Below are 15,870 nucleotides of genomic sequence, written 5' to 3' on the forward strand. Positions count from 1 at the left end.
CAAGCCGTGTGGCCTGCAACAACTTGTCAACACCTTGTCTATCCCAAACTCTCAACAATGCGGCCTGACAAAATCTCAAATAAAAACCATAATGGATAACTCCAAAGAAAAACAACATGTTGGAGAATGGAGATACGAAATTACAAACTCCAAAAAACTAATGATCTACCAGTCACTGCAGAGAGACTACAAACTGGCCCCGTACCTGGAGGTGCTACAAGACCCCAAAGACAGACAGACAATGAGCCTGTACAGACTGAGCGCCCACAGCCTGGAAATGGAATTAGGACGGCACAGACAGACCTACAAGCCCAGGGAGAGGAGACTGTGCCAGCAATGTGACCAGGGGGTCCCGGAGGATGAAGAACACTTCCTGCTACATTGCCCCAAGTACTCATCAGTGAGGGACACCCACTTCCAGAGACTCTCCGCTCTCATCCCGGACTTCAACTCTACAGAAGAGGAAACTCCAAATTCTACTGGGAGAAGAGGAGCCAATGGCGAAGATAGCTGCCCAATATGTGACAGCGTGTCACAGACTGAGAGGGACATGAGAGACTGAGGACTTTCACAGACTTATGTCCATTCCCCTTTATATTACCCCCCTTCCCCTTGCTTTGGGGGGAGGGGGAGAGGGAGAGGGAGAGGGAGAGGGAGAGGGAGAGGGAGAGGGAGAGGGAGAGGGAGAGGGAGAGGGAGAGGGAGAGGGAGAGGGAGAGGGAGAGGGAGAGGGAGAGAGAGAGAGAGAGAGAGAGAGAGAGAGAGAGAGAGAGAGAGAGAGAGAGAGAGAGAGAGAGAGAGAGAGAGAGAGAGAAAAACTATTTTTAATAAAAGGACTTGTCAAAAACCATATAATGTACCCCATACTCATTTACATGTGGGTGGGGGAGTGTCAGCATCTGAATGCCCCCTTGTTAAAGGGGGCTTCCAGATTCCGATAAGCCTTTGCCTGTAGACTCCCACAACCACAGCCCAGGGTTGTCGGGAAGAGACCCTTGTCTCCATCAACATGGTGACTAGGTGCTTTGGGGCCCGCCCCAAAGCACCTCCTCCATGTTGAGGGCATGTGACCTGGTATGGTTCAGGAGGGGTGTGGGCACTCGCTCGTCCCCTCCCTTTCCTTACCTGCCAGGCTGCATGCCCGGATAAGGGTCTGGTATAGATTTTGGGGGGCCCCTCTCCATAAAAAAAAAAAAAGTGTGGGGGTGCCCCCTCCAAATCCATACCAGACCTGAAGGGCCTGGCATAGACTTGGGGGGGGGGGGGGGACCAAACGCTGTTTTTTTGTTCGTTCTCGCAGGTCCAGCGGATTCAATTTCCACCTGCCACCCACAATCGCAGTACAGAGAGGCAGAACGGGGATCTGCCTATGTAAACAAGGCGGATCCCCGTTCTGACAGGGACAACTTAGATCCGCTGTTCCTAGTGACCAGCGATCTCTGTGTTGTACCAGAAAGCGCATCCCCCTCGCAGTTAGAACACACCCAGGGAACACAATTAACCCATTGATCGCCCCTAGTGTTAACCCTTTTCCTACCCAGTGTCATTTATACATTAATCAGTGCATTTCTTTTTTTAGCACTGATCACTGTAATAACATTGGTCCCCAAAAGTGTCATTTGAGTTCAGATTTTTTTCCCGCAGGAATGTTGCAGTCTCGAAAAAAAAAAAACGCCATCACTAGTAAAAAAACAAAACAAAAAAAAACAAACAAACAATAAAAAATAAATTAAAGACCCACAATCTATCCCCTGTTTTGTAGACGCTATAATTTTTGCGCAAACCAATCAATATCTGCTTATTGCGAATGTAGCAGAATACAAATTGGCCAAAACTGACGAATAAATTCATTTTTTTGGATATGTATTATAGCAGAGAGTAAAACTTTTTTTTTCAAAATTTTCAATCTTTTTTTGCTTATGGCGCAAAAAATAAATACCGCAGAGGTGATCAAATACCACCAAAAGAAAGCTCTATTTGTGGGAAAACAAGGACATCAATTTTGTTTGAGTACAGCGTTGCACGATCACGTAATTGTCAGTTAAAGCGATGCAGTGCCGTATCGCAAAAAATGGCCTGGTCATTAAGGTGGTAAATCCTCCTGGGGCTGATGTGGTTGAAGAAAAAAAAAAAAAAAAGGGAAGAAAAAAAAAAAGGCGTAATGCCTCCAAAATCGAGGGTTTAAAAAAACGCAAAACGTGCCTGAAAAATGCATCAATGTGAACCTAGTTTCAGACTCCTTTCACACCGAGGCTGTTTTCAGGCATTTAGGGCTAAAAATAGCACCTGAAAACGGTCTCCCATTTATTTTAATGGGTGCTTTCACACTGATGCGTTGCGCTTGCGGGGCGGTACAAAAAGTCCTGCAAGCAGCATCTTTGGGACATGTTTGGAGCGCTATAAAAAGCACTCCAAAAACTCCCGTCCATTGAAATGAATGTGCAGTGGTTCCAAAGCGCCTTAAAAGCGATAGTCACGCGACCTTAAAAAAAGCGACCCACTACCACCCGAAAAGTGCAGCTTAAGCACTGCAAAAACGACCAGCACTTCAGTGGCTGTTTTAGCAGCGCTTCAGTGTGAAAGAGGTCTCTGTGCTTTTTTTCCCACATTTGCATGGATTTCCTTCAAGTATTCCTGCCACACCTGACTAAGATCTAACATACTTGGATGTTAACTGGCATCTCCAACAAAATGCATTAAATTGCAATCATTTAATTGGCCTCTACGATCCCCTCCCTTCCAATTCACCAATATGCAAATACATTTTCATTTATCAATCATCACCATAGTAGAATTAACTCTTTAGTACAAGGGCTTTCAGAAAAGGATTGCAATAAAGCTTTGATATGTGAGGAGGAGAGGATACCATGGTCTAGGAAAAGCTTTAGGTCAGGACTGCTATCTCTATTAATTAGCTATCCCAGCTGGGCAGTGGGTAGGCAGCTGTTAACGTGATCAATGACTTACCTAAATGTCATCTCGACTGATTCGCTTATAAATTACCAGCAAGTGAGACTAATGTACAGGTGCTAATTTATTTAAACTGTTCTCTTCACTTTTACGTAGCATTAGAAACTGCATCTGGCACCTAATGTTAGCTGTCAGTTGTACTTAGTCATGCCTGTTCTAATGACTCTGTTCATTAGAAATGAGCACAAATTATGAAGTATTGTGAAAAATTATACAGCAAACAGAATGGACACAGCAAATCAATTAGAGAAATTTCCTGAAGAATATTCTCCCCTAGCACTGAGAGGACACGCAGGTTTCTGAGCAAGAGCGGAGATAACAATTAAAAAGCAATTGAAGGGAACTTGGCAGCATTATTTATCAATCTGCTTGCATTGCAGAGGCAGAGATGTCTGCACCGCTAGGTTAAAACTGGGATTGAGCTTTTCCTGGTGTTTTCAGTGGCAGATCTCTGCAGTGAGTGTAATATATATATTTCTAGATCACAAATATAATGTGCCATACTGCAGATTACCCAGAGATTATTTATATCCAAAGACTTCTTTGAAAAAGTGACAACTATTGATAGATGAACCCATGAGGACATAAACACTAAAAGGGCACACTCGGTAGCATGTGTAACACATGCCAACATGTAAAAAGAAAAAACCTTGAATAAAAAAGTAAAAGCAAAAAAAAAAAAAAGGAAGGAAAACATTTAACCTTGCATCGTGTGCTTCTGGTAAGTTTGATGTTGCTGGACTTCTCCCAGGACCTCGAGAAAACAAAAGATTCAAACTCTCCCCCAAAGACATTTTTGCACTGCGCTGAAGCAACTTCTCACAATGTCTGGAATTCTTAGATTTCCCAGGACCCCAGAGGAAGGCACAGTGACTTCACCCATGAGCAGGAAGCAGCTGAAAGCCATGGTGTAAAGCGAGTAACTTTTAGGCCCCTTTCACACGGGGCGGATCAGTAATGATCCGCCCTGTGAACCTCCGCTTGCTCAGCGGGGATCGCTCCGTTGATCCCCGCTGAGCCAGCGGATGACAGGGCGGTGCCCGCACACTGTGCAGGAACCGCCCTGTCTTTTCTCCGCTCTCCCCTATGGGGGGATCAGATGAACACGGACCGTCTGTCCGTGTTCACCCGATCCGATAGACGGATTGAAAAGTAGGTTTTTCGGATGCCAGCGGGCATGTTACCGCTGACATCCGTGGCTCCATAGAGGAGCACGGAGCGCCCGTTCAGGTCCGCCTAAAAAACGGTCAGGCGGACCTGAACGGGCCGCCCGTGTGAAAGCGCCCTTAGGCTTTCTTTAATTTTTTTTTTTATTTACTATTACATGGGGGGGGGGGGGGGGGCAGAGGAATCTACAAAATAAGAGGACCCTCGCCCACCACAGGAAGCTTCTGGTGCATTTGGGAGTGCTTGAGTTTTTAAGCAGCCAACCCTTTTGCATGCTCCATCTCCTTCTTAAAAGGAGCTGTGAAGTCAGAAGTATTTTCATCTTAATGCATTCTATACATTAAGAAAAAAGCCTTCTGTGTGCAGCAGCCCTCCTAATACTTACCTGAGCCAGCAATGTCCACGAGCGTCTCGGTACGAGACTTGCCCTCCTGATTGGCCGAGACAGTGCAGCGGCACCACTGGCTTCGGCTGCTGTCAAAGTCAGTCAGCCAGTAGCAAGAAGCGGTGTGAATGGACACAGGGAGCTGTGACTCGGCTCAGTGTGCCCCCATAGCAAGCTGGACAGAAGGGAGGGGCCAGGAGTACAGAAGAGGGACCAGAGAAGAGGAGGACATGGGCTGCTCTGAATTGACGTCAACATAAATAACTCAAAGTTAGGTGACAGCATCAAATTAGTAAGTACAGTGGATATGTGGCTGCTGGGCTTTGGCCAGCACGGTTTTATATTCTTATTTTATACTGGGAAGCAATACCATTGCCATTATATATTCTGCAGGGAATATCTTTACAAGTATTATAAAACTCATACACAAACCACAACACAATGCTTCAAGGTATTGCTTCAAGTGTAGGATACATATGTTGTGTAATCTAAAACATATCTAATGGCACAAGTTCAAAATTCCTGCTTTAATTTAATTATTAAGTACAACTGTAATCACGTTTAAAGCTGAAATACAGCTTTACCTTCAGTCTTGCACAGATGTACAGACTCTAGTGAAATTGCCTACTTTGATTTCTACTGCATGCTGTGAGCTTTAACAGTGTGCATTAGACGCTGCAGCACGTCTGATCAAGTCGGTCTCATTTCATAGTTGGCGGACGCCAAGCATGATCATGATCTTTCCCTCGTCAGTCTTACCGTCTTTGGCCTTACACTTTCATTAACTGAATTTCAATCATGGAGACTCAGTATCGCATGTGGGCTTTTCTTAGGGCAAGCCGATATCATTTTAAATCCTATTAAAAAGGAAGATTTTTTTTATAAATATTTTTAATAACCAACATGTTATACTTGCCTGCTCTGAGCAATGGTTTTGCACTGAGCAGCCCTGTTCACACCAAGGGTTGCAGGAAAGAAAACATCACTTGATTCCCCACTCAACACAGTGTTGATGGGGAAATCCCACCCATTGAACTTGTGTTCTCCCGGCGGGGAAGGGGAACCGTCCTTGCTGGGAGGAGACACAGTGATTATTGCTAGTGGCTATAGCTGTTCGCAATAATCGCATGAAAAATTAGACATGCTGCTTGTACCCAATTGATCGCTGGATCAACTTGGGTGCCATCAGCCTGCCCATAGATGGTTCACATTCTGGCCGGTCCCTGCTGAACTGGTTGAGATTCGAACAATCTATGGCTGTCTTAGGTGACAATTGTCATTTCCCTTTAGTTCATACAAAATAAGGTAGACAGTTGAGACAGCTGGACAGTTTGTTTGTGCAAAACATGCATGTGACAGACCTAGCCGGGACAGGGGCTTTTGGAGAGGACTGAGTGCTAGCCTATTTCCTTCCGATTATGGGCCAGGGCCTCAAAACGGGAATCCGGATGGTTTATCCTGGCAGACGGACCTGGAACCTTAAGACTACTTTTTCAACATCTTCAAGTCGACATGTTCGGGGTCCCACTGTGGCTGTTGGACTGTTTCCCAGGGGGGAGTATTGTCATGAACCTTGGAATACTGAAGTATTTCTCCTTTGAGTCTATTACACAGTGTTGGGTCTTCTGCCCTGTCTTAAGGCTAACCCCCCCCCCTCCAGACAGCTCCATGGTCTGGATAAAAAAGCATTGTTCTGTGTTTGACCGTTTGTTTATGTCCTTCAATTACCCCCTGGGGCTTCTGTGTCATTACACATATCAGTCCTCCAATTCAAGCTATCGGACCAATCCCTGCTGATCCTGCAATCTGATCCAATAGTAGCAGAGGAGTGTCAGGAGAGTGGAACCGAGCGAGCAGGGGCGAGAAGAGGGACCCGAGAAGAGAAGGATCTGAGCTGCTCTGTGCAAATTCACTGCAACAGAGCAGGCAAGTATAACAGGTTTATTTTTATAACAAACAAACCGAGACATTACAATCACTTTAAAGCTGATATCTAGGCAGGCATCTCAGGTCCTGATGACATCAGCACTTTCTGAATTAAAACTTCTGAAGAGGAACTGCTGGGATCCCACAGTCTAAAGCAATCTTTTAACCTTTTTAACACGGAGGAACCCTTAAAAACAACATTAGGGTCTCAGTGAATATATTAAGAGCACAGTACATAAGTGTGATGTTCACTGGGAAGAATGTTCCTTTTATTTGTGGTCATTGGGCAGAATCCCCCCTACAGACAGCTTAAAAGATAGTGGTCAGTGGTTACTTATCTGTAAGGTAAAAATTGCTTAACAGCGGAGTTCCAGCCTGACCAAAAAAAAAAAAGTTAGCAGCAACAAATACTGTAGCTGCTAACTTTTAGTGGAAAGGGAGTAGCCGCTCCAGGTGGGAACCCAAATGAAGATCCACCATAGCAGATAACTCAGGTGCAGGCAATGCACTCAGCAAGGCAGGAACAAAAAAAGTGTTTCTGGACAGCCGCACACAAATTGTAGCCTTTATTGAAAGAAGGACAGCACTACAAGTCACAGCAAAAATGAAAATAAAACCTGGCACTGACGCGTTTCGCACTGGAACTAGCGCTTGGTCATGATAACTTTTAGTATAAGGACATTTACCTGTCCAGGGATGCCACAATGTCGGCACACCAAGCCAATTTGTCCAACAGCTTAGGGAGCAGTTGTCAGCATTGCAAGTAAGGGAAATTGCCTGTGCTTTCTGAATGGTCATGTTGTCATCTGGGACAAACACACAGGTCCCAGAAGGCAGTGGGGGGAGGGGCAGGACATGACGTAGATCACTGTGTGGCAATCTTACCAGGAAGTGGGAGTGGGTACCTGTCAAAATGTGGCAGTGGAGGGGGGGTACAAACAAGCAGAGCTTCCCCTTTTGAGTGGTGCCCTGCTTTAGAGCAACCTCTGGAGAAACCCTGGTTGAGAAAGGCTAGTCCGAAGTCAGACTCCAAGTAAAGATAATTGACTGGAGCAGCTGATCTACTAGACAAAGACATAAATGCAAAAGTGAGCGATATATATTTATACGGATACTAAACTTTTGTGGCTAGAGACGAGTTTCATTATTCTGGGTATGATATATACAGCAAGTGGATACTAACAAAATCAAGGACTGGCTGAAAAAATAAAAAGTCAGGAAGGTTGCTGCCACTATACTCACCAAAAAAAAAAAAAAAAAAAAACTTTATTCATCTTTTTGACTGGACCATCAATAAAACATTAAAATACCTGTAGACATGCCTCATATTTATATACAAATCAGGACTGGTATACTGAAAAAGTCAGCAAAAACATGCCACCCAAATTATTGCCTTATTCAGAAAACCAAAAGGGAGGATACGCTCAAAAAAGACAATGGTAAAAAACTGTTCTAGTGATTACAGGGTAACAAAAACAAACGAGAAGCCTTGTCACTTTTCTTTACTATGTATAATACCGAGAATAATGCATTGTGTAACATTCAGCTTTTGAAACGGGGACTCTAAAAACTTAGATTTAAATGCAACATTTACTGTAAGTAACAAAAAAAAAAAAGTAATGCTGAAAATACAAAAGTTTATTTCTATGAACTGGTAAGTCCTAATGACAGGAGGCATCACATTGATGAATGGACTACATGTCAGTCTGCCTAATTACTGGTGTTTCCATGGTGACCATCTGACAATATGCTAACCCTGCATTTATCACCAAAAAATGCTTGCTTTAAAAAAAAAAAAATAATAATGTTCTTGAATGGCAGAAAGATAGCTCAATGCAGCCACATGAAAATTGCATACAGGATTTGCCGCCAACACGACTATCAAGGCATTACAAAGATTTTACAATCCAAGGGCAAGGGGTGTTTTTTGCAGTGATGTGGCAAGGCCATGAAGAGGGATTTGATTTGGCCCTTCTAATACAAGACATTCTAATATAACTAGCATTATCCCGACACTTTGATTAAAATTCACACCGTTTTGGGACAGTTACACCAGAGTTAAAGGGTTTTCAGTGTAAAGCTACACACTAAATTACTTTTCCAACAGAACAACTATACTTACATCAATATCCTCTTGGGTAAATGTCTCTGGATCCTCTCCCATCATGTTGGCTAAATGTCTCTTTCCAATGTTGAACTCTTCAATCTGTTTTTTAATAAAAGCCTCTGTGTACTTTTCGGGACCTGAGGCTGCAACATTTTTCCTCTGTGCTGCATAACTGGTATGTATTAGTCGAGAAACCTATGCCAAAAAAACAGGGGAGGCAAGTTGGAAATAGGAAAATATTAATCAAATTTTCAAATCAGAACATAGAAATACATAAGCAAAATAGGACAGACTAAAAGATTTTTTAACAAAAAGATATACAGGTAAAGCAATGTGATGCATTCATCAAAGTTTAACTCCAAGCAAATCGGCATTTACACAGTTGAAATACTTGATTAAAAACTATTGCCTGGGTAATATAAAAGAAACGTAAAAAAATGGCTTCAAAAGTAAGGCATCATGCACACTGGATGTTTTTACATCATCTGTTTTTGGCTTCAGTCGTTTTTTTCTGCAGCCAGTAAACTCCCCAGCATGTTATCCTATGTGTCCATGCACACAAACTCTGTTGGGGCATTTTCTGTGCAGAAACTAGGTTTTTTTTGTTTGTTTTTTTAAGAGGAGTTTTTAAGCTGTAACGCTCTTAATGATACAAGCTTAAAAATGCTGGAAAACACGGTTATTCAGTGTTTTTGAGCCATAAGCTTTTGTGGGAGTATAGTTCTGCAAAAAAAAAAATGTAAAAACGCTACTGCAAAAAACGTATTCTACAGCTTTCTACAGCCAACGCTACTGGCGGGTTTTTAAACGTCCAGTGTGCATGAGGCCTAAAGGCGTCTTCAGATTGGATCTGAACCCAAAAAGTAAATATATCCTATTTTATGGAAAACATTTGTCAATTTTGTCTAAGCAGTACCCTAAAAAAATATCCATTTAGCCTGGAATACCTTAAAGGGCTTGTAAACCTTCTGTTTTTTTCACCTTAATGCACAGATGCATTAAGGTGAAAAAAACACCTGTGTCCGGCCCCCCGCTCCCCCATTTTACTTACCTGAGCCCACATTTTCTGAGGGCGCAATCCCACGTCGTTCTCCCCATGGCCGATTGCCTCTTTATTGGATAGATTGATAGCAGCACAGCCCATTGGCTCCTGCTGCCGACAATCAAATCCAATGACACTGCTGCCAGAGAGGTGGGGCCGAGTCATACAATCAGCGGCTATGGACGCCGATTGAATGAAATGAGAGAGCTTCCCAGAGGGGGTTAGTTCTTGCGGGCAGGAACCGCCGTGGCACCCCAGAAGAGGACAATTGGGCCACTCTGTGCAAAACGACCTGCACAGTGGAGGCAAGTATGTTTGTTATTTATATATAGAGAAAAAAAATCCTTTAGTGTCACTTTGAACCTAGCTGCACGATTAATATTAATAATAAAGCACATCACGGATCGCGGTAATTTGCCGCTGATATCGGCCGTTTACCACGTGATCCTTCATCCAATGGCAGAGCGATCACATGTAAACAAACTGGCGTCATTTGATGACGCCGGTTCCTCGCCCCTCCGATCGGTACTGTGTGAGAGGAGAGCGCGGGTGTCAGCAGGAGTGGGCTGGATCTGTGACTATTGCAGTCACAAATCCAGCCATCCCTGCTCAGCCATCCCTGCAATACCCCCACACAATACTCTGAAAAAAAAAAAAAAAAAAAAAGGGGTTTTAACCACTTCCCGCCCGCCAGCAGTCATATGACGTCCTTGACTTTGTGCAGGGATATCTGAATGATGCCTGCAGCTACAGGCATCATTCGGATATCATCTTTTTCAGCTAGCCGTTTCACCTCTTGATCGTTCTTATGGGAGGCGAAAGGGGATGTCCCCCCCTTCTGTCGCCCTCCGGTGCTTCTTCCGACTCACATCTACGATCGAAGCCAGGATCGTTTTTTTTTTTTTTCAGGCTTCCCAGCCTAGAGGTGAGATGTGGGGTCTTATTGACCCCATATCTCACTGTAAAGAGGACCTGTCATGCTATATTCCTATTACAAGGGATGTTTACATTCCTTGTAATAGGAATAAAAGTGATCAAAACATTTATTTTTGGGGAAAAATGTGTCTAAAATTAAAGTAAAATGAACAATAAAAAAAAAAATATATTTTTTTAAAGCGCCCCTGTTCCCGTGTGCTCGTATACAGAAGCGAACGCACACGCAAGTCCCGCCCACATATGAAAACGGTGTTCAAACCACATGCGAGGTATCGATGCGAACGTTAGAGCGAGAGAAATAAATTTTGGCCCTAGACCTCTTCTCCAACTCAAAAGATGTAACCAGTAAAAATATTTAAAAAGTGTCACCTATGGGGATTTTTAAGTAGCGAAGTTTGGTGCCATTCAACAAGCGTGTGCAATTTTGAAGGGTGACATGTTGGGTATCTATTTACTCGGCGTAACTTCATCTTTCATATTATGCAAAAACATTGGGCTAATTTTAATGTTTTTTTTTTTTTTTTAAAAGCACAAAACAGTTTTATTTCCCCAAAAAAACGCGGTTGAAAAATTGCTGTGCAAATACTGTGCGCGATAAAAAGTTGCAAAGACCGCCAATGTATTCTCTAGGGTCTTTGCTAAAAAAGTATATATATATATATATATATATATATATATATATATATATATATATATATATATATATATATATATATATATATATATATATATATATATAATGTTTTGGGGTTCTGAGTGATTTTCTAGCAAATAAATGATGATTTAGGAGATTTGTAGGAGAGGAATGTCAGAATTGGCCTGGGTGCTCCAGAACGCCTGATGGTGCTCCATGCATGTTGGGCCTCTGTATGTGGTCATGCTGTGTAAAAGTCTCGCATTTTGGAGGGGGGGAATACAATTTAATAAATGCTTCTGACTATGAATCCAAACTTTCTCCACCTCTCCGGCAGCATTTAAATATATTCCCATCAGCAATTAGTTTACCAGTCACTGAAGAAGTCAAGAGCAAGCAACACTTTACTCCTCTACCAAGATGGCTACCTCTACTACTAGGTACAGTGTGGAACAAGGCATTGAAAGACAGTAACTGGGAATAGATCAGAGATCCTAAAGGTAACAGTGGTGACCAGTGCAAGGTAACAGTGGTGACCAGTGCTTTACTCTCCGCTTTACCTTTTATTGAGCAGAATTTCCACAGTCCAGTCTGCACTATAAAACTAAAGAGGTCCTGAATTAACTTTCATGCAATGCAATAATCATGGCAAAGTTGCACCACATTTTAGGTGCCATTAAAAATAATGGAACCTGAACCTGCATGTTACGTTTGTAGCGATTCCCAAAAAGCCCAGCTGTGAACAGGGCCTTAAAGCGGAGTTCCACCCAAAAGTGGAACTTCCGCTCATCTTATCCCCCCCCCTCCGGTTCCACAATTGGCAGCTTTCGGGGGGACAGGATACCCATCTGTGACAGGTATCCTTTCCCACTTCCGGGAGTCCCTGTCGCGGAGCTGTGACATCACCGCGGGGCTCCCTCGTTCTCCCATTGCCGCCAGGCCAATAGGAGAGAGGAGCGGGGCCTCGTGCATGCGCAGTAGGGTTCCCGGTGTGGAGCCGAAAAACTACACTGCTGGGTTCCCCTACCCGCAATGGCGGCAGACATCGCTGGACTCCAGGATAGGCAAGTGTCCATTTATTAAAAGCCAGCAGCTGCAGTATGTATAGCTGCTGGCTTTTAATTTTTTTTTCAAGGCAGGAACACCACTTTAAGCCCAACTCCAGGAAACTATAAAATATCGGAACAGTTTAATTACGCCTTTAGGTACAAGGGATTTAGAAAAGCAGGTTTACTTGCCGCCATATCCTTCACCCCTCCCCCACTGCTAGACTGGTCTCGGTTCGGATGCGAAGAAGACTAGAACAGGGTCTATAGCCCTGCATTGGAAAGCATCATCTGATGGATGATGGAGGATAAAGGCCCTTCTCCTCTCTCCTAAACAGAACATGCACTTAACCACTGCTGGTTACCAGGCATACCCCACCGCAAGGGATAGTTTTAATTAGGTTTCCTGGATTTGGGGTGCAAAGATCCAGAATGGCAAAAAAAAAAAAAACATAATTTATTAGTAATTTACTGGTCTACGATTACTATGATGAAAATGTTATCTAGTCATGTTCCTTTTGTATGTTTCTAGAGCTGTATTATGTTGGTATGAGAAGTATGCCATCCAATTATTACTAAACTCGCTAGGAGGAATATATTATCCAAAGCTTGAAAATGTAGCAGCAAGATCTCGGGAAGTATTGCGATCCCCAAGTAGACCAGTACACAAGAGACGCACATCTTTCTCGCATCTAAAGTCAAGCCGCTGTAGAGAATTTTTTCATCCTATATACTGGAACTTGTAGAAAGGATCTCAACCACAGTCTTCACATTAAAGACAAGCAAACACGCAAGTGGAGACATTCAGTCGTTTCCAGAAGGTAGAACTTCCAGGTGCCCGCCAAGTATCTATTTACTGCCAGTGCAAATATCCTGTGCTGCCAAATACACATCAGTTTAACTTGTTTTCTTGCCCGCAACTGCATTTTATTTCATTTCTTTATTTCTCCTAATTTTTAGCCTGTAAGCTTGCACTTCTCTTCTCTAATATTTATTGTGTAATGGGAGCATCCTCCAACCTAACAAAGCCATAAAAAGAAAACACTGTCCTCAATGAACTGTGAAGTCAGTTTTTCTTTAATACTCCAATGGAAAACGGCCCTGACTTGCGACACCAATCTGCGTGTTTTGTGGATTGCAAGTGGAAAGCAGCTACGTGCTTAGGCACTTATAAAGCGCCAATCCACAAAACACACACACCATTTTCTCATTATGCAGCTATTGCCCGAGAGCACAGCTACTGCAGACTTTGTGAGCTTAGCCTTCCAGAACACCCGGATCTGTTTTACTGGGAGCATGTGCTTCATATTTATCTTTCCTGGACTCCAGAAAGATACTCACTTCCACATGGCAGAGGGCTGCTCTACACTAAAAAATATTCACGGTGTGGCATGCATTTACAACGTTCCCCCCCAAGTTAAGGTTTTCAAACTGTCTTTACTTGAAGTTAAATAGCAACACAGGATTAAACTGGAGTAATAATCTATAAAATTAACTCCAAGCAGACCTCTAAATACACTGATGAAATACATAAATCACGCTCTTCTACCTGCCAAAGGCTTTGCTGTCCATTCAATTCTAAACGATACAAAGCCCTGCCAGGCAGCAAGGAGAACGAAACAACTTTTTCTGTTACACATAAAGTAGAACTACAGTAGTACCTTGGATTACAAGCATAATTTGTTCCAAAAGCATGCTTGTAATCCAAAGCACTCCTATCTCAAAGCGCATTCCCCCATAGGAATCAATGGAAACTCAGATAAACTCCTTCCAGTGTCACTGCTAGTGTATGCAGTACCACATGTGGCCAGAGGTGAGGTGCGCCAGAGACGCTTGGAAACACTCAGGAACGGAGTGTTCCTGAGCGTCTCCAGGGCCTCCGCACCTTTGGCCACATGCGGTACTGCACACCTCAAGAAGCTTGAATCCTCCTAGTTTTGCAAGACATTGCTCGCAAATCAAGTCAGGATTTAAACAAACACAGCTCGTATTGCAAAACATCCGTAAACCCTGCTATTTGCAATCCGAGGTTTTGCTGTATAGGCAAAAAAACATTTTTTTTTGTTGGATCAAGCAAGAGAGGGTTATAACCCAAGTCAGATTTATTTTTTGCTATATATGTCCCATTGCAGAGATTTTTCTTCACTCCCTGTCTCATAGGGAAACCGCAAGTAAGAGGAAACCCATACAAATTAAGGGAATTCCTTGGGAACCCCCAGGTCACCAGAACCAATGTCCCCATTGGAAGATAACCCCACTATAAGTTTTCTGGGGACATGTAGGATTTTATTTTCCTTTCACTTTCAATGATCATGATAAACAGGACAAATAGAGAGGTAGAATCTCCCCAACGAGGGCACAGACAACAATAAAAACTGACAGGTGTTCTAATCCATCTCCACGCTAGCAAAAACTAAAAAAAAAGTTTTGCCTTTAGTTATACTTTCGATTTGAACCATGTATTCACAGGCTGAAGTACCCAAGTTGATCGATCGAGCAACTTGAAATCAACCAGCCTGCCGGATTTTTTTTTTTTTTTTTAAAGATATTTTTATTAGGTTTAAGACAAACCAACAAACAGAAAAACATACAAAAAAAAAAACACCAGACAACCTGGTCATAAACGTTAGGCAATACACTCAAACATAGAAAAATAAACTGACATCAGTGCAAAATATAAAGTAGGCACAGTGGAGGAAGGATCAGGTATTTAATACCTGGATATAGCAAAAGCGGAGGTCTAGACATTAGAGATCCGTGAGGCACGGCCTATCAATGGTCAAGCAAGAGTAGTACAATCAGTGCTGGGAGAGGGAGCCTGTCGGATTTTACATTTACAGTTATAGCCGCTAGCAAAAATAACTGGATGACAGTAGTGCCATCCCCTAGTCTGTTGATGTGACAAGAAGAAGTAGCAGACTGATAAAGTCCGTCCTCTGCTCTTTCCTCGTCAGCCTAATTCTTCTTAGAACATCTGCATGCAGCACACTACATTATATAATTTTCTTATTCAATTTCCTTTACATCTACCTTCAACTATGTAGTGCAAGGGCCTGCCTGATTGCATACAAATGGAAAGCGTTTAGGTTTGACCTCATATTATATGGTTTTGATAAATCTAAAATAAAATTGTATAGTGTATGGCTCGCCTTAGGGTCCATGCACATCAGGAGCAGAGAAATTCCCAGAACCTCTGGCAGAAAAAAGCAGCAGAAAAGATGCTCATAGTGGCTTGTATTACACAAAAGTTTGAGAGTTTTTTGGACATTTGCTTCAATAGCTTGAGGGAAGGGACTGATGTGAATGTACAATAGTAAAGAGCTGTGTAAATTGACAGCGCTATATAATTAAAATAGGGCTGTTACTGATCAAATTTTTTCTGTTCGATTAATCTTTTTTTTTTAATCGATTAATCGACTATTTTCGATTAATTATAACGCACATACAGATCCAACTACTTTTAGCTGATCTCCTTGCAGGCTGATTCCCAGTGCAGCTACCAACCACTGGAAAAATGTATAGCAGGATACAAAAAACACACAAAGGCAGCGCTCGATGGGAATAGCATTAAAACTTTTATAGTCTTCAAGTAGGTAACCAAATAAATATTGCACTGGTGATAAAATCGATGTAGCTACATAAACTGTAAAAATGGTG

The 15,870-nt window shown here is 42.7% G+C and overlaps 1 protein-coding gene across 1 annotated transcript in view; it reads right to left on the reverse strand.

Annotated features, from left to right (window-relative positions):
- Nucleotides 1-15,870, reverse strand: part of MRPS9 (mitochondrial ribosomal protein S9) — a 112,421-nt gene that overhangs the window by 77,465 nt on the left and 19,086 nt on the right. Inside the window, exon 2 of the mRNA XM_040336404.1 lies at nucleotides 8,571-8,750. Within this exon, the coding sequence (XP_040192338.1) occupies nucleotides 8,571-8,750 (180 nt within the window). The remainder of the gene's footprint in view (nucleotides 1-8,570; nucleotides 8,751-15,870) is intronic.

This window comes from Rana temporaria, chromosome 2 (genome assembly GCF_905171775.1).
Source record: "Rana temporaria chromosome 2, aRanTem1.1, whole genome shotgun sequence".
NCBI lineage: Eukaryota > Metazoa > Chordata > Amphibia > Anura > Ranidae > Rana > Rana temporaria.